This window comes from Sorex fumeus, unplaced genomic scaffold (genome assembly GCF_029834395.1).
Source record: "Sorex fumeus unplaced genomic scaffold, SorFum_2.1 ptg000129l, whole genome shotgun sequence".
Classification (NCBI taxonomy): Eukaryota; Metazoa; Chordata; class Mammalia; order Eulipotyphla; family Soricidae; genus Sorex; species Sorex fumeus.
Window position 1 is genome coordinate 9,541,371 of NW_026606186.1, and position 19,682 is coordinate 9,561,052.

The window sequence follows — 19,682 nt, forward strand, 5'->3', positions numbered from 1 at the left end:
GACCCGAGTTCGATTCCTCCGCCCCTCTCGGAGAGCCCGGCAAGCTACCGAGAGTATTCGATATGCCAGACACAGTAACAACAAAGTCTCCAATGGAGACGTTACTGGGCCCGCTCGAGCAAATCGACGATCAACGGGAGGGCCTTTACTTTTACTTTTACTATCTATCAGGAAAGATCGATAGCACAGTGGTAGGGGTTTGCCTTGCCCGCAGCCAACATGGCCGACCCGAGTTCGATTCCTCCGCCCCTCTCGGAGAGCCCGGCAAGCTACCGAGAGTATCTTGCCCGCACGGCAGAGCCTGGCAAGCTCCCCGTGACGTATTCGATATGCCAAACACAGTAACAACAAAGTCTCCAATGGAGACGTTACTGGGCCCGCTCGAGCAAATCGACGAACAACGGGAGGGCCTTTACCTTTACCTTTACCTTTTATTTTGTTTTACTTGAAAAAAAAAAACCCAACAGGTCATTTAAAGCAAGTGCTTTGTGGGAGAGTGGGGAGTGGGAAGTTCTAGATGTGGCTCAGTGTTGGAGTTCCATGCCTCCAAATATCATTTCAGGCACCGCCATTCTGATTGATGATGGAACAAGTGCGTGAGCAGTGGTGTCCCCCAAGCCAAGTATGTACACACACTCCAACCTAATGTGTACCAGCACTGCAACTAAGTGTACAACCCAAGATATCACAAAACCACCATGAAGGGACGGGAAGGGAAAAAGCTGCTTTTAGGGAAGAAACCAAAAGACATTTCATCTTAAAATGATATTCATGTATTGCATTATGATACTGAGCTCGTGAAAACAATTTTTTCCTTTTCAATTTCAATTTTTAGTTTAGCTTTTTTGTTTGTTTGTTTGAACCACACCTGGCAGTGTTCAGGGATCATTCCTGGAGGGGCTTAAGAGGACCATATGGGAACAAGGCAAGCACCGTACCTACTGTATCTCTCTGTCTCCCAATTCAATTTTTAAAACAGTTTGTTGTGATGCTTTAGCTTTCAGTAAATGATGCTGCAAGTTTGCTCGGTTTTGTTCTCACCGTTTGGTGTGTGCCAACTTCTTTTCCCAGCTGTCACATTTCTCTTTAAGATCTCCCTTTTGTTTGTTCAAAGACTCAATACAAGATTGTAATGCTTGGGTCTCAGCAGATACTTTCTCCATTTCCTGTTTGTCCCTCTTGAGGAGCTGCTTCTGCCACTCAATTTCCCCCTTCTGTTCCAGGGCTGTCTGCTGCAAATTTTCCAAGTCTAGTTTCTCCTAAAACAGATTGAAAGAAGACACAAACATGCTAAAAGAGAAAGACTGCAGCTTCTCTCTCTCTTTTTTTCAATTATATAATGTAGGAGCACTGCTATTTATTCAGCCATTGATTAAGTTGATTGAATTGGAGACTGCAACTTTTTAAAGGTAAAGTAATTTTGTTTCTCACCTCCAGCATTTTAACATGGATCTTCTCCAATTCAGTTAACTTCTGGTCATGCTGCTGCTGCAAACTTTGCAGTTCACTGTTTTCAAGTTGCAACATATCCAGAATATTCTTTAGTTCTAACAGAAACAAATCATAGCCCATGTTATTAAATGAACTTGAGAGACATTTACAAAATGAAAAAAAAATGCTACTGATAAGCAATATTTGTAAAAAAAAAGTAAAAATTCAAAATAAAGGAGATAAATTATACAAATAGGGGCCCAGGGTCTTTCCTGGTGATACACAGCCCAGTAGTGTGGCCTTAAAGACAGAGTGCTTGGGCCTGGAGATGTGCTTTAAGTTGAACCCAACTATGCTAGGGGAGAGGAGAGCTATAACTGGTGGTGCTCAGGAAGCCACATAGGCCAGTGATGAAACTCAGGGCCTTTAGCATACACGGCATGTGTTCCAGCTCTGTGAGTTACCCTCCCCCTCGTCCCTAATTATATTTTCTCTGCTATATTTTCTCTATTTCTATATAGATTATAAAAATATTTTCTAAATTTCTATATAGATTATAAAAAATAATCTTTATGGGGCTGGAGAGAGAGTATAGTGGGTAGGCACTTGCTTTGCTTGCAGCCAACTGGGTCTGATCTCCAGCATTCTTCAAGGTTCTCTGAGTCTCAGTAGGAGTAATTTTTGAGCACAAAGCCAGGAGTAAGCCCTGAGCACTGCTGGTTGTGACTCATGAACAAAACCAAAATATTCTTTATAAGAATAGTACAATTGACTCATATATTTTGTTTCAACTATTCAATAGTTGACAATACTTAACAATCTATCTAGTACCAAAGCATTTACCTTATCTGAAAGAATAAATGACGTGCATTTATATGAATAAAGATGAAATGAAATATAAAAAACTTTTAAATATATGATCTGAGATTTTTTTAACACGTTTACCCTTTGAAATAGGAATCTTTGATTAGTAAATTTTAGGATAATAAAAACATTTGCTTACTTTGGGGAGGGGGGATGAAAATTCCTTATTATACCAGAATCTAAAGATTTGTTACTGCAAAAGCATTTTGATATATTTTCTTCCAGAAGTTGAAGCAGGGTCGAAATGGGGTCAAAGGGATGCAAAATATCCCTTAGCTCTCTCTCTCTGGCCCCAGTTTTTATCAATTTTTAATTTTTTTTTCTTTTTGGGTCATACCTGGCAATGCACAGGGGTTACTCCTTGCTCTGCACTCAGGAATTACTCCTGGCGGTGCTGGGGGACCATATGGGCTGCTGGGAATCGAACCCTGGTTGGCTGCGTGCAAGGCAAATGCCCTACCCACTGTGCTATCGCTCCAGCCCTGATTTTTTCATTCTTATGAGCATTTTACATGTCACTAAATGTTAAAAATATAAGTTTGGGGCTGGAGAGATAGTACAGTGGGCAGGGTACTTGCTCTGTACATGTCCAACTGAGGTTCAATATCTCGCACTCCACATGGTCCCTGATCCCTTCCAGGAGTGATGGCAGAATCAGGAGTAGGTCCTGAGCAGCACCCAGTGTGGCCCCCAAACCAAACCAAACCAAACCAAACCAAACCAAACCAAACCAACAAAACAAGTATCTTTGTTTTCAAATGTTGTTATTATAAATTTTTGCTGTAGGCAAACAATTCGACTGCTTAACCTGCGAAAGCAGTTAGGTGCTGAAACACTGGGAGTGCTACAGCTTACGCTTTAGTCAAGAGCCTCTAAATGAGGGCCGGAGCGATGGTACAGAGGGTGGGGCATTTGGCCCTGCATGCACGCCGCCGAGCTGGGTTCAATCCCCGGCAGCCCATATGGTCCCCCAAGCATGACCAGGAGTAATTCCTGAGTGTAGAGCCAGGAGTAACCCCTGAGCATTGCTGGGTGTGACCCAAAAGGCAAATAAAAAAAAGAGCCTCTAAATGCTCTTCTGCCATATGCTAGGGAAACAATGAATATGACAATTTTGTTTTAAAATATACCTAACCAATATGAATGGCAAGATTAGTATCATATTCTTTTTCTAATCTACCTTTATTACTAGATAGGGTTAAATTTTAAAAGGAGTATTTTTTTTCTGTATCACTCTCAACTGTTTTTTCTTTTATTTTGGTGCATCTAGTGTTGCTCAGGGTTATTCCTGGAGCTGCTGAATAGCAGCACTACGGGGTGAAGGGGATTGAACCCAGGGGCAACGTATGTGCTCCAGCCCTCTGAACTATATCCCTGGCTCACAACCTTTAACTTTATATGGATGATTCCCTTTACTTACCAGTTTTATGTTTTGATGCTTGCCCTAATACGACCTGGAGACTTTCTTCTTCTTTTTCAATTTCTTGCTTTATAAGTGCAAGCTGAGTTTTCTTTTCATTAATCTGGACATTCAGTTCTCCTTTCTGAAAACTCAATCCTTCTAGAAGAGACTTTACTTCCTGTGTGGGGAAAAAAAAATGTTTTCCACAACGATGTATTTTGGGCAGGGGTGGGTGGGGGGCGGGGCACACACACCTAAAGATGCTCTGGGATATGGCTCAATGCTCCTGGCTCTGTGCTCAAGGATTACTCCTGGTGGTATTTGGGGGATCACATGCAGTTCTGGGGATCAAACCTGGGTCAGCTGTGTACAAGGCCAGCTCCCAAACCGCTGTACTATCTTCCTGGGTCCTCCACAACACCATGAATGAAAATTACTTTAAAAATCACTTGGCATTTGTTAACTATCTCATTTCACAGACTTTCTAATTTGGAAACAAACTTATTTTTACCTTCTGTGCCAAGAACAGCACCGTATTTTATAATAACATATAAGTGAATCACAAAGAAAGCGACGTTTTATTATTTAGTTAAATCTACACACAGTATTTAATATTTGGAAGGAAATGTGTACTGCGTTGTAGAGACAGTGCTAATGAGGGCCTCTCTTGGGCTCTGAAGGCCTAGAGCTTTGTGGGGGAGTGAGACGCCAAACTATGTTCCAGGAAACAGGCAGAGTGCTACCAAACTCAGAAGAGAGAGGAACTCCTTCTTCCAGGAGACAGGCACAAGCGTGCAGTCAGGAAGGCATATCTTAGTAACATGATGCTGAGTTCTGAAAATTAGATGGGATCTCACTACTGATGTGGAGAAAAGAAAGACCTGGGGAAGAGGTCTGAGAAATGCAGTGGCAGGAAAACCATGGGCGGAATCAGAAATCATTCTGAGAAGACCTACACATGGCAGCCACAGAATGGGTACTCTATATAATACCAAACTGAGGCCACACAGAAGGCACCATTCGGAAATCTGTATCTGCATTTGGGGAAGAACCAGTGAAGATATCTCAAAATAAACTGATTGCACTAGCCAAGAACTCCTGTCAAAACCTACTGAGAAGCATACCCTAATGTGACTGCACTTCTCAGTCACTTCAGTTTCTCCCAGTCTCAGAGCTTCCTGGAGGTCAGCCTTGGCCTGGACCATGCTACCCTGGAGTAGGTGCAGCTCTTCCTTGTTATGCCCCAACTGCTTGTCCAGAGCAACCATCTCCTGCTGCTGTCCTGCCACCTGCATTCAAGAACAGGGAAGAACGCACAGCTTGACCAAAGTCATGTACATCTATCTAAGTTCACTTACAGCAGTGGGAAGAAATCATAAGTCAGTCTAATTCTGACTACTGTAGAGCAAATGAGACATGCCAAGCTTACGGGTATAGACATGAAGTACCTAACGAAGCCCTGAACTTACCTATGTAAGGCCACACCAAAATCAACTCTACAACAGAGCACGCCCTCAGGTTAAGACTTTCAAAGCACTTTCAGATCTAGCCTTACTCCATGTGATAATGACCTTGCTAAAGAAAATTAGGCTGGGACTTACAAATTTTACTCATTTTATGATGTAGCAAATTATAATTTTTTAAGAGCTTTAGATACTTGCTTATAAAAAAAAGCAGAAAATTCAGACACGCAAGAATGAAAACCATTTTTGCAACATAAAGTCACTCTTTTGTCCCTTTTACTTCTGAAATTTTATTGACATTCTGTGCTTTACAATGCTATTAATAATGGTTTCTCATGCATATAATTCCAACACCACACCCATCAACTATGTACCCTTTTCTTCTCCCAAGGATCCCATGACCCTTCCTTCCCAAGCACTTCCCTCACTCCAGCTCAATTGTGTGGATCAATTCCCCATTATGTTACATTTGGACTTTTTTTGCTCTGCATCTTTAAGTTCCACGTATGGCAATGAGATCATCCTGTATCTATCCTTTCCCTTCTGACTTCACTCAGCATGATACCCTCTAGTTCCATCTATGTTGCCCCAAATTGCATGGCTTTGTTCTTTCTTAGAGCTGCATAGTATTCTAATGTGTTTATATACCACAACTTCTTAACCCATTCACTCCTACTTGAGCATTTGGGTCGCTTCCGTATCTTGCTTATTATACTAAGTACAGTGATGAACATATCCGTTCAAATGAATTTTTGTGTGTGTGTGTGTGTGTGTTGTGGGGCATATTGAATACTCTCAGTAGCTTGCCAGGCTCTCTGAGAGGGGCGGAGGAATCGAACCAGGCTCGGCCAGGCTGGCTATGCGCAAGGCAAACTCCCTAATGCTGTGCTATCATTCAATATGCCAAACACAGTAACAAGAAGTCTCACAATGGAGATGTTACTGGGCCCGCTCGAGCAAATCGATGAACAACGGGAGGACAGTGTTTGTGTTGTGGGGATGGATGCCAAGAAGTGTTATTGTTGGGTAATACAGTAATTCCATTCCTATTTTTTGGGACAGATATCCATATTGCAGAAAATCATTTTTAAAGTTTGGTACAGACTGAAAATACTAACACAATGCTCAAAAATCCATTAATATAAATGATCTCAGAGCATGATCTGTTCTGACTTTTTACTGCTGCTGCTGTTGTTAGGCCATACCCAGTGATGCTCAGAGGGATCACTCTTGGTGGTACTCAGAGGACGATTTGCAGTTATGGAGTTAAACCTGAGTACCTTACCCTCTGTACCCCTGAGCCTGGAGACTCACTTTTTAACTTAGTACTGGAATACACAGTGTTAGAAATCAGATGGGCTGGAGCGATAACACAAGTGGGTAGGGTGTTTGTTTTGCATGTGGTCGACTGGGCAGACCAGAGTTCGATTCCTCTTCCTTCGATTCTTCTACCCCTCTCGGAGAGACTGGCAAGCCACTGAGAGTTATCTCTCCTGTATGGCAAAGCCTGGCAAGCTACCCATGATGTATTCGATATGTCAAACACAGTAACAACAAGTCTCACAATGTTACTGGACCCGCTTGAGCAAATCGATGAACAATGGGAGGACAGTAACGGTGACAGAAGTCAGATGTGAATCTACTTTATTTTTAACCGTGATGTTATATAGTCTCATTTAGCTGTTACTGTTCTATATTACAATATTTTCTAAAATTTATATTGCTTCTTAAAAATGACCAAATACATGTGGGTTTCAGAGCAGCCAGCACTGGTTTTCAAGGCATCTCCTCCCTTACCTGGCTTTTCAGCTTTTCCAGCTCTGCTCTCTTGGCTTGCAGGAGGGTCTCGGACTCTTGAAGGACGAGCAGGTGATGATCCTCACTGCGTTCCGCGGCTCTGATGTCTTTTTGCAGTTTCTGAAGCCTACAAGGCACCAGTGGTAATTCGAGCAGTTCGGACTGAACAAAGAGCCCCAAGATCTGTCTTCTAGTAGTAGCCCCTAACAGTCCCTTCAGAAGCTGTACTTACTCTTCTGTCAGTTGTTCTGTCTTCTTGTTTAGACATTGGAAGTCTGAATCTTTTGCTGCAACAACCTTGTTTATTTCTTTCAAGATTTCTTCTTGCTTGATTTTGTGCTGTTCCAGATTCTTTGTATCAGCCTGAAGCAATCTAAAACACACCATTTTATTCCCTGCAGGTCCCCTGACACACATTATTTATGGTAAAGCAATTAATTTTCTCTTTGATCCAAACATACCACTCACCTTACTGAACGAATCAATGACACAGGGGTTCCACTTACCTGAGCTGCTGATCTGCTTTGACAAGGTTTATAGCTGTTTCCTGAGCTCTCCTTTCTAACTCCTCAGCATCTGACTCAGCTTGCAATAAATTTCTCTTGGCATCAGTGAACTTTTCAACAGCAATTCTGGTCTAGGGAAAAAGTATCTATTAAAAGCAATCCAGTTACAAAACTCATAGCTCTTTGTTGTGTAACTGGTATTATTCTTTTGGAAAATAAAGCCAATCAGAAAAACATAAAAAATGCTCATTCTCTTTAACTAATAATCAGAAGAGATTTCAGAAGGACCGCTGCACAAAAACGCTCAATGTATATTAAAGATTGACAAGTGATAGATTCAGCAAGTGATACTGCATCAAAACAATGAAATAATGTGCAGCGTTTAAGATGTCAGTGCAGCAACATGGAAAAATGATCATGATAAGATGACTTAAAAAATGTAAATTTAAATGGCTAAAGTACTCTAAGATCAACAGTATAAAACTTTATCTCAAGAAACATAAAAAAGGCTATGCAAAAGTAAAATATCACAATAGTGGTAGGACCATGGATGATCTTTTAATTTAAGGGTAATCTGTGACTTATTGTTAGGTATGTATATGATTATTTCCAATTAAGAATGTAATTAAGGGAGAGTGAAGTGATTTTTACCAATATTCCCTCCAAACAGAGATTTTGTTTCTCTTTAGATATTTCTGGTTTTCTTTTGGCCATACCTGGCACTGTCAAGCTTATATCTGGCTCTGTGCTCAGGGGACATTTGGGGTGCCAGGGATTGAACCCAAGTTGGTTGTGTGCAAGGCAAGCACCCGAACTGTTGTACTACCTTTCCCTGCTCCATTCTTTAAAATCTCCTTGCAATGTTGATGCTTGTGTGTATCACTAGTGACTCACTTGAATGTGGCTTAATTAACAAAAATCACAGAGCTGATATCAATGTGTTAATTTGAAGGATCATCAAGTATTTGATTCTTACACAATTCTGAAGTACTTAAAATCTTACTATATATATTTGACAATTAAAAAAATATATTTTGGAAGTTTGAGAGAGTACAGGGGTTAAGGCATCTGGTTTGATCTCCAGCATTGCATATGGTTCCCTGAGCACTGACAGGAGTCAGCCTTAAAAAGAACCAGGAGAAAGCCCTGAACAGAGCCAATTATGATTCAACAACCACCATTTGCCCCCAAAAGACCCTGTGAAAATTACATTTTTTTTAAACTGAATCACTGTGAGATATACAGTTACAAAGTTGTTCATGGTTGAGTTTCAGTCATACAATGTTCCAACACCCAACCACTCATCAGTGCACATTTTCCACCACCAATGTCCCCATTTTCTCTTCCGCCATCCACCCCAGCCAGCCTCTATGGAAGGTGCTGTTTCGCCCTTTCTGTCTCTTCTCTCTCTCTCTCTCTCTCCTTGTCTCTTTCAGTAAAGGTATTTTTAAATCAAGTTGGTTTCTTTTTCTGTCTAAAATGTCATCAAAGTTCAAAAATAGAGGCTGGTTTGCACTTGGTTGTGCAGTGACTCACCTTTAGCCAAAACACTCGAGGTTTGAAGCTGATTTAGAGTTAAAGGTGTCCATCTAATAAACAAATCTACTAATTTCCTGTTTAGATATAGAGAAACTGGCAAGCTCCTGAAGAGCTAGTTCTTTCATCATGATTCTTTCCATTTCAGATGGAAAACTTACTTCTGTCGATTTCATCAGCAAATCATTGGAGAGAACTCACTAAGCACTCCAGAAACCATACTTCTAAGTCATTTTATTTGGTCTCCTATGTCAGGTTTTAACATGTCTGGCACATTTCTTGGAGAGTGCAGCATTTCCTCCCTCCCTCACTCTTTCTCCTTCCTGAGCTGCCTCTATAAGTCACACTGGGAGGCTGAAAGGGAAGAGCTTCTTAGCTGTGGATCACTTTGTCCCTCTGCTTATTACTGAGTATTTTTTTAGTAGATCAGTACATTTTTCTCTCATCCTCCTTATACTTATTTTCTTATAGTAATCTAACATATGATAGAAGAAAAAAATGATGATCTGAAAGGAGAATAAGGGTGTTTTAATTATTACTAAAGCCACTTGGAATTGCTTTAATAAATCATCCATTTTGACTCCTAGGTAATAGTTTTAAATAGATCCATGCTGGAGTAACAGTATAAAAATAGTTCCTGAAATGCTAAATGTGGAGTTTTCTTTTTTATTCCAGAATGCTCTCTACAAAAGCGTCCATGAAGATCCTTCTAGATTCCACGCCAAACTGAGTCTCATCTGGGGTACCCAAAGGTGGGTGGGAGGAGGAAGCGGGTGAGCCCACCACTTGCTGAAACAGAGTCTTGGAAGCTGAAAACCTCCAGAACCCAATTGCCACCAAGCTCATAGCCGATCTCCAGACTCAGGACGAACCTCATCCATCCAGATTTAGGAATTCTAGGCCTAAATTTGTGGAGAAGCAAAGTTGGGAGCCTTATGGAAGCCTTGCCCAAATTCTCCCAGTCCCTTCACTAGCAGAGTCGAGTCTAGAACCAAACTGTCACACTTAGAACATGGTATATGCTTAGCCCCTATTCTTTCCAATCCATTATGCTTACATAAGTCCCCTGACACAATCACAATAAAACTTACTTTCTCTTTTGTGCTTGAGAGCTCACTCTCAGCCTCTGCCAGGAGTCGGTCAGCTTCTCTGAGCTCTGCCCGACGCTTCAGAAGAGTCTTCTCAATGCACTCAATTTCTTCTACAACATTATCATGGTGGTGTTTGAGTGATTTTTCAATTTCTAGATCATCCATTAGAATCTCAGCATTTCCATCAATAAAATCTCTGGAAAAAAAACACGGACATTAAAAGATTAAAAATGCAGAAAACACAGACACTGGTAGTCTAGCTGCTCAGAAGACTCTTAATGAGAAGGTATACAAGACAATATGCTATGTTCAAGATTTTGTTTACCTTTTTATAATGACATCTGGTGACAAAAAATTCATACTGAGTATAGTATATAATGTAATTGCTTCATCCTTTTAAACAAAGCAACAATGATCACTGTATCATCCGAGCACTTGGTCCAGACTCTGCTGGAACATCTACTCTTCTGTGATATGAAAATAAAACAAACTGAGTCTGGGAAATGGGTCAGTAAACACCAACCTTGTAAGAATGAAGCCATGAGTTTAATCCTGACCTCAGTACTGCCAAATGTGCCAAGTACTGCCAAATGGTCCTGATGCTCTCCTCTTTGTCCTTGACAGCTCGGCTGTAAGCAAATTTTAGTCCCACTGCTCCAGCTATGTGTGAACACCACAAGTAAAGAAATGCAACCCCCAGCGAGCACGGCTTAAAAATATGTGCAAACACCATGGGACTGGGACACCTGGTGAGCACATGTGTGAGAACCACAACTAAGGTTTTTGATCCCTGGTAAACAGCATAATCAAACGTGTGACCTCTGGTTATTGCGACAATATCACCAATAGATGGAACAGATAGAAGGGAATGGAGACCAATAGAAGAAACAGCTCTTACAATCATCCTTTATTCCCTCAAATCTATCCCTTCCAGGTAGAGTTCACTGCTTGTCCCTGAAGCTACCTGACAATACTGAACAAATGAGAAGGTATGATACAGTACTCAATATCTCAAGACTAACACGGGAAATTATCTTAAAATGGGACTACAAGGGTTGGAGCCCTTGTAGTAGAGGAGCTAGGGTACTTGGCCTCATATGTGGCCAACCTGAGTTCTATTCCCAACACCACATATGGTCTCCTGAAACTGCCAAGAGTGATGCCTGAGCAGGGAGCCAGGAGTAAGCCCTAAGTATGGTCTCAAAGCAAAAATAAAAATGAAAGAAAGGGACTATGAGAGAATAACATGAACATGAAACCAACATATTAATAGATTAAATGAGGGCAGGTTATTTGAATTTTTTTTTTGAAGGTGTGTGGTGATCAGGATCATGTGATGTTTGGGATTAAACCTGCAGGTTCTATATGCAAAGCATACTCCAGACCTTGGAACCATTTCCCAAGTCTGATTTTGACTCTCTACTTTGAACATTTTTGTGTTATCCAAATTTCCGAGAAAGTCATCACACTTCTATAGCTAGAAAAAGGTGACTCATAGACTTATCATAACCCTCAAAAATCCGCAAAATAATCCTACTGCACAGAGAGTGAGAAGGAGGGAGAGACGGGGGAGGGGGGAAGAGGGACATGCTGAGACACAGAAAGGGATGACCAGCTTCCTTCTGGGATTTACAGCATGGCATGAGCACTGCTATGCCCAAGATTTGGTGAACTTGTACATGTGTGGGAGCCTGAAAAGAAAGCTCTGTATAAGAAGGGGTTCTTTATTTTCACTTGACTTAAGTAAGGGGTACAGAAGGCATTTCAGGCAGAGGGTAACCCGAACAAAGGTAGGGAAACAGGAGAAAATGTAGTGTTTGGGGAAATGACAGAAAACTGAGTAAAGCAGAACCAACAGTGTGTTTGGGGGGCGGGGGGGGGGGTGGAGAAGAAAGACAGGTGGGGTTTAGGTCTTGAAGTACAACGTAGTCTCATGTGACTCTTAATCACAGAGGAGGGGGCACAGTCAGATCTGTAGCCAGGTCCACGGCAGGATAGAGAAAAGAGACTACATAAAGGGTCAGGTAGGAAGCCACTTCAATGAAGGAGGATGAAACTAATGAAAGGCCTGGGAAATAGAGGGAAAAAAAGAGGACAAGTTTGAGAGCTATCAGTAGGACTTGGAGACCAAATGGATACCTCAGTTCTATAAGCAATATTTCAAGTGATAGATAAATATGTGACTAATAGCTACTATTTTGGACAGCACAGGCCTAGAACATTTCTTTTAACTTTTGTTGTTGCTGGTTTTGGGCCACACTCAGTGATGTTCAGGGGTCACTCCTGGCTTGGTACTCAAGAATTACTCCTGGCAGTGCATGGGGGACCATAAAGAATACCAGGGATGGACCTGGGGTTGGCTGTGTGCAAAGCAAGTGCCCTACCTGCTGTACTCTCCCCAGCCCCCAGTGGTTTAGAACATTTCTAAGAAAGATCACACTGATAGTTATCTTAATGAACTATACAATGTTGTCTTAATATCATACTTATCTGTATTACAAAAATGAAACAAAAGTAATTACTTTCGCTGCTGATGTTTCTGGATGGTTCTATGTAGTTCTTCTACTTCATGCTCTAAGTCTTTCTTTTCTTGCAAAAGGTAATCAATATTATGATGCAAGTCTTCTATTTCTTTCTCAGACTGATTCTTGGATGCTCTTAACCATTTCTGTTTCTTTGATTTTAAATGTTGCATTATGTCTTCTAATCGAGAAACTTCATTCTCCTGAACAAAGAGGAGGAAATGCAATACTGAATACATCACAATATTTCAAACCATTTTTTTTCCCAGCCCAAAGTTCAAACAACTGTGGCTAAAGTGGTACATAAAAATAAGTATGAAATGTCTTGCAAATGTATTGCCCTGGCAGCCAAAGACCTCCAGAACCAGCCACAACCATGCTGAGACTATTCTCCACACACATGGAGGTACCGGCAAAGGAACAACGGCATGCGAGTCCTGGGGCTGAGCATCCTCCACCCAGATCCTCTATCTTCCAGTAGGCAGGGGTCACACCCACCAACTGGCTCCCTGGCACTGTGTAATCCCATCAACAGCCAAGACCCAGAGACTATAAAACCCAGCTCCTGGAAGAGAACAGCGCAGAGGCTTCTGCCCCTGCACCTGGCTGTCCTCGCTGGGGCCCCTTGGAGCAGCGGGTTGAGTTTTCGTCCCTGCCCCGAGCAGAGCCCCGGCAGCCGAATACCTCCAGAACCAGCCACAACCATGCTGAGACCACTCTCCACACACATGAAGGTACCGGCAGAGGAACAACGGCATGCGGGTCCCGGGGCTGAGATCTCCAAGCCTGCTCAGATCAGGGCTGAGCATCCTCTCCCCAGATCCTCCATCTTCCAGTAGGCAGGGGTCACACCCACCAACTGGCCCCCTGGCGCCGTGTAACCCCATCAATGGCTAAGACCCAGAGACTATAAAACCCAGCTCCCAGAAGCATCTGATTATCTCATACTTACTTTGGACAACCTGGCAGGCTACCGAATGTAACCTGCCCACATGTCAGAGTCTGGCAAACTCCCCGTGGTGTACTCAATATGCCAAATACCAGTAACCATGATGGGTCTCATTCACCTAACCCTGAAAGAGCCTTGAATATGGCACTTTTTAAAATCTCAGGGCTAGGGTGAAGGAGACGTTACTGGTGCCTGCTCGAGGCAATCGAGGAACAACAGGATGATCATGATCGTGATCGTATTGCAAACCACAACACCAAAAAGGAGAGAGAGAGAGAGTAAAAGGGAATATGCCTACCACAGAGGCAGGGAGGGGGGCAATGGAGGGGTGGTGGGAGGAATACTGGGAACATTGGTGGTGGAGAATGGGCACTGGTGGAGGGATGGGTACTTGATTATTGTATGACTAAAACGTAAGCACGAAAGTTTGTAAGTCTGTAACTGTACCTTATGGTGATTCACAAAAAAAAAAAAATTAAAAAATTTTAAAAAAAGGACGAAAATAAAAACCTTAGTCCTCCCATTGTTCATCGATCTCCTCGAGCGGGCCCAGTAACGTCTCCATTTTGAGACTTGTTGTTACTGTGTTTGGCATATTGAATACGTCACGGGTAGCTTGCCAGGCTTTGCTGTGTAAAAACTATGTCAAGACAATTTTTTTTACATACCACAGGTGAAACGAATAAATTAATAACAGAGCCTTAATTTTTTCATTTGTCCAACTATAGCTGACCAACTTCCTAACTACCTCCCAAAGATAGTCTCTGTCTCCAGAGTTCAGCATCTGCAGGACAGGCAACTACAGAGCTTGTGAAAAAGGAGCTGTGAGAGAAGGCTGCTCCTAGGAACTGGTGTTTTGAAGAAAAAAAGAAAAATCCAGGCTGAACAACTAATGTACAAATGTAGGGAGACATAAAAGTGTGCCCGGGAAACCACACGAACACCTGGTCACTGGTGGAGGGTGAAAGAGCCAGATTAAGAGATAATCAAATACTGAACTGTCATAATTACAAGAATTATAGCATATACTAAAAGACTGTAAAATGATATGATTACCATTTTGACTAGGTAAAAACATGCAGTCTACTCACTAAAATTTATCTGACCTATTAAAATGGGGCAAGTGAACTAGAACTATGCAGACTACTCCATTGTCCTTTCAGTCAGAGAGGAAAATGAAAAAAAGAAAACCAAGAAGTTCCAGATGTCTTGGATTTGAAGAAGGAGTTTATAATGCATTTTATTTAGGACCAATAAATGAGTCAATTGAGTGAAAATTTTTGAGAATCTAGCCTTAAAAAATGATAATGCTCCCTGAAAGCTTTGTAACTTTTCCCACAGTGATTCAATAAATTAATCACAGTCAGGTTCTCCCGTTGTTCATCGATTTTCTCGAGCGGGCCCAGTAATGTCTCCATTATGAGACTTGTTACTGTGTTTGGCATATCGAATACATCACGGGTAGCTTGCCAGGCTTTGCCGTGCGGGCGAGATACTCTCGGTAGCTTGCTGGGCTCTCTGAGAGGGGCGGAGGAATCGAACTCGGGTCGGCCATGTTGGCTGCGTGCAAGGCAAACGCCCTACCGGCTGTGCTATCGCTCCAGCCCCAATAAATTAATAAATTAAAAAAATGATAATGCTTAATAATGAACGATACAAACTACGATAATAAAAAGCAGGGAGTTTTTGGGTTTCAGTTATACAATGATCGAATACCCATCCCTCCACCAGTGCCCATTCTCCACCACCACCAGTCCCAGTATCCCTCCCACCCCACTTCCCCCCATCCCACCCTACCTCTGTGGCAGGACATTCCCTTTTGTTATCTCTCTCCTTTTGAGTGCTGTGGTTTGCAAATGAGACATTGAGTGGCAATCTTGTTCGGACTATAGTCTACTCTCATCACGCATTTCCCATCCTGAGAGGAACCTCCCAACACCCTTTATTTGGTGCTCCCTTCTCTATCTGAGCTGCCTTTTCCCCTAGCGTGTGTGGCTGTCCTCAAATTTGTAAGTCTACAACTGTACCTCATGGTGTTTCACTAATAAAAATTTAAGGAAAAAAATACTGATTCAAATTTATATCCAAAGAATGGTTTTTATTAGCTTGAAAACCCTGGTTTCCAGGAATCTTTATATAGTGATCTAATATACATGAAGTTCAGCTTGAAGATATTTTAACAATTTTGGTATAAGATTATCTGTCTAAAATGTGGCCGTCACATCTATTATCACAGTGATAAAAATGTTCTGCCAAAATGAACTATAGATATGATCTGATGTGAAAGGAAAAGGTAGAAAAGAAAGGATGGAGAAGAAATAAGAGAAGGGAAATAAAGAAAAGCATTAAAGATGAAAAATAGCACTTAAAAAAAAGCAGAGAATTTAGATAAAAAAAAAAACCAGTTACAAATTACAGTAAAAATTTACCATAGTAAAGTTAACTACAGTGCTTACAAATAAGGAAACCTGTAGTCATTAAGAGCTGAAGATGCTGTTCAAAAGTAGAGCTCATGCTTTCAAGTGCGGAGTCTCTGAGTTCAATCCTCAGCATCAAATAAAATTATTTTTAAGCCATTAAAATACTACTTAAAAATTTTGTAAAGCCAGGGGTAAATGCTTGTAACATCTGGTGAAAAAAGCAGATATAAAATTGTGCATATAAGAAAAACTATGAGAAGAATTACCAGATATCAGCACCCAGTGGTTATCACCACTAAAACTTTGTTACAGACTGCTTATACATGTATGCATATACAAAACGCATAAAGCATGCCTGTAAACATACATATATGTAATATGTATAAGCATAGGTGCCAGCATGTGGATAATCTATACACACACATGAACAGAGTGTACTGTCAGTAGAGAACTTGTAAGCTTCTTTCTTGAAAATGGCAATTTCTGAACTGAAAGCATTTTTGTTATAAAATGGCTAAACCATGTTTATATACTAGACTGGCACTCTTAACACCTGTTGAGGTGAAATCCGTTCATAAGAAAATTCTTGTTCTAAAATCAGCTTTAGAAATACCCCCTGGGCATAACCCATCAATAGGTGAACTCATTAAGTCCTTCCATGGAAACACTGTAAATTGGGGAAAATATATTATATATAAATGTCTTTGCACTTACCAAGTTATGGTGTTCCGGGACGTTGCAATGTAGTACGCCCATGGGGATGAGGGGCACAGAGAAGTTGGGGGGTGGTGGTCCATAGACAGTGGGGGCACCAGCAGGAGGTGGGCCATAAATAATGGTGCCAGGGGCGAGAGGTTGGCCACTGCTGGGCAAGGGAGGAGGTGGTGCATAGAGGGCCATGCCCTGGGGAACAGGAGAACCATCAGGAAACACAGTATATGTCATATATCCGGGAGGAGGCACAAACGGGAGCTCCGCCTGGTTATCCAGTTCACTCTCTTCCTGGCTGTCTCCTCCACTGTCTCCATCTTGAAAGAAATAAACAGAAGAGTGATTTCTCCCACAGCTTACTCAATAAAAAAGCAGCATTTCGGCACAGATAGTAAAGAAGAAAATTATGGGAAAAAAGCCAAAAGCAATTTTGAAAAGCACATCCAACCAGAAATTTAAATTACTTTCAGAGGTTGATACCTGAATTTTTCTCATCCCTTTCATTTCCCCCTCATCTTCATTAATTCATTCAGTAATTATTTGGGTGTCTGATTACCATTATATAAAGAAATATGTTGAGGGATCACACAATTCTCAGCAGTTACTACTAACATGAAACACACCACTTTTTTTCCCCCTTTTTGGGCCACATCAGCGATGCACAGGGGTTACTCCTGGCTCTGCTCTCAGGAATTACTCCTGGCGGTGCTCGGGGGACCATATAGGATGCTGGGAATTGAACCCGGGTCGGCTGCATGCAAGGCAAATGCCCTACCCGCTGTGCTATTGCTCCAGCCCTCCACAGCACTCTTTTAAGGTGCTGACATAGTTCTACAAGTAGGAATTACTTTCTGTAAGTGACAATTATCCTATTGTCACTTATGACAGACCTTTGCACTCAGTGGATGTTCAATAAGATGCTAAATTCTCAGAGAACAAGATTCCCATTTTACAGATATTGTGGTGGTTTCTCGACAGCAAAATACTTTGACTAGGATCAGAAGGTAACTAAGAGAAAGCAAGGATTTATCCAGGTTTGATCTGCCATGGACTTGGAAAACTGCCCTCTAACACTTCATTTCTCTAGAGCTAATTTGTGCCACAATATAAAGTCATTGCTATCACTTTCTAGGCACAGTCAGGTGGGCCCGGAACTGCCGGGAGTGATTTCTGAGCACAGAGCCAGAAATAAGCTCTGAAAAACAGCCAGCTGTGGCCCCCAAACCAAATAGGTTTGGGAGAGGAAGGAAGGGTATTTCAAGTAGAGGGTCTGAAACATGGAAGCTTGAAACATAAAATGCTTTGAGGTAGTGTAAGCAGTTGATTATAACAGACTCATGGGAGGCTGGTAGGAGGTGAGATAAGTCACCAGCTGGTATCAAAGGACCTCACATATGAAGCCAAGGAGTTTGGACTGTGTCATATGCACAGCCGAGAGCCAATGAAAGATTACTGAATGAAAAGGAGACATGCTACTTCTCTCATGTGACTTAACTTACCTCGATTTGAAGAGGACTTATGTAACCCAGTCCTGATGGGAGAGTAAACCCAGTAACCTAAGGCAGGGACAGGGTCACTGCCTTCCTTCCCATCCTGCTGTTCAGGATGTGGTTTCCTAGCAGGAGTAGAGGCTGTGTACTTTAGGCCAACACCAGAATCCTTGGTAGTGTGGGAACTGTAGCTGGAAACCTAAAACATATGATTGCAAATGGAATGGATGATCTAGTACAAAAGGAAAGAAATGTGAAAGTCTCTACAAGATGAAGATGTGACAAGGTTGAGAAAGAAGTACACTATGAAAACAGGTATGACCCCAATCTGCTTTTCCCACTTCCCCTTCTCTGTTCCCATCCCATCCCTTCCATCCCTTCCAGTTCCACAAGTCTACTTGCCCTTGGCTAAGTCAATTCTTCTCTTCCATGCAAACTCTTTCCTCACTCCTAGAAGTTCATCCCTTGAGGGCTGCTAAGTGCTAATCACAACCCTGCTTGGGCAGCCCTCCTTCCTGAACTTCCCTGTGAGATGAAGCTTTACTATGTCTCTGCAGTAAGCAGAGAGTCTGTTTTCACAGGCAGGAAGGGCCCTGTTCCATGGTGCTCCCAGTATCTCTGTCTTCCTCTGAGCCCATGAAGTATTTCAGAACATGAACTATGTAAGTCCCACTACCTGTAAGTCCCACTACCACTTGGAATGTAACTGAGACTCCAATAAATACTAAATGAAAATTTGTTGAAATGAAACCCAGGCATCTATTTTTCATCCGCACCTCTACACAACTGTAGCACTGTCCTCCCGTTGTTCATTGATTTACTTGAGTGGGCACCAGTAATGTCTCCATTGTGAGACTTGTTGTAAACTGTTTTTGGCATATCAAATATGTCACGGGTAGCTTGCCAGGCTTTGCCATGCGGGCGGGATATTCTTGGTAGCTTGCCGGCCTCTCCGAGAGGGACAGAGGAACCGAACCCGGGTCGGCCATATGCAAGGCAAACGTCCTACCCACTGTGCTATCGTTCTAGTCTATATAACACTATACCTATTTTTAACAGGAGCTTTGAACTTGAGTTGCCCCTTTACAATATGCTCAACTGGGGCCTCCCACAACATGCAACATGCTACTAAGCGTTAAAGAGGGCTTGCCATCTTCTCTTGGAAAGCTCTATTTCCTTCTAAAATATTAAAACACTTAAGAATCTTAATATGTGGCTTAATATAAAAATGTTGTTCTTAACACCTGTTCACAAATTTGGGGAATGTTAACAATGTCACATTTTCTTCAAGAAAGTACAGTATATACCCTCCCAGCACCACAAACTTCCTACCTTTGATGATGCTGGTGGAGGCATAAAGTACCAATAGCCCCGTCTTTTAAAAGGATCTGCCATACTGCTAATGTAGTCATTCTGAGAAGAAACTTCACGTCGCAGCTCAGCAATTTCTTCCAGAACATTTTCAAAGCTTCCCTTATTGTCTGTAAAGGAAAGTCATTC

At 41.9% G+C, this 19,682-nt stretch overlaps 1 protein-coding gene across 1 annotated transcript in view; it reads right to left on the reverse strand.

Moving 5' to 3' along the window:
* Positions 1-19,682, reverse strand: part of CNTRL (centriolin) — an 85,836-nt gene that overhangs the window by 17,308 nt on the left and 48,846 nt on the right. Inside the window, 12 exon segments of the mRNA XM_056138674.1 lie at positions 1,042-1,259; positions 1,432-1,547; positions 3,716-3,875; positions 4,822-4,986; positions 6,958-7,084; positions 7,190-7,330; positions 7,464-7,594; positions 10,091-10,286; positions 12,613-12,815; positions 16,696-17,009; positions 18,192-18,381; positions 19,515-19,663. Of these exon segments, the coding sequence (XP_055994649.1) occupies positions 1,042-1,259; positions 1,432-1,547; positions 3,716-3,875; positions 4,822-4,986; positions 6,958-7,084; positions 7,190-7,330; positions 7,464-7,594; positions 10,091-10,286; positions 12,613-12,815; positions 16,696-17,009; positions 18,192-18,381; positions 19,515-19,663 (2,110 nt within the window).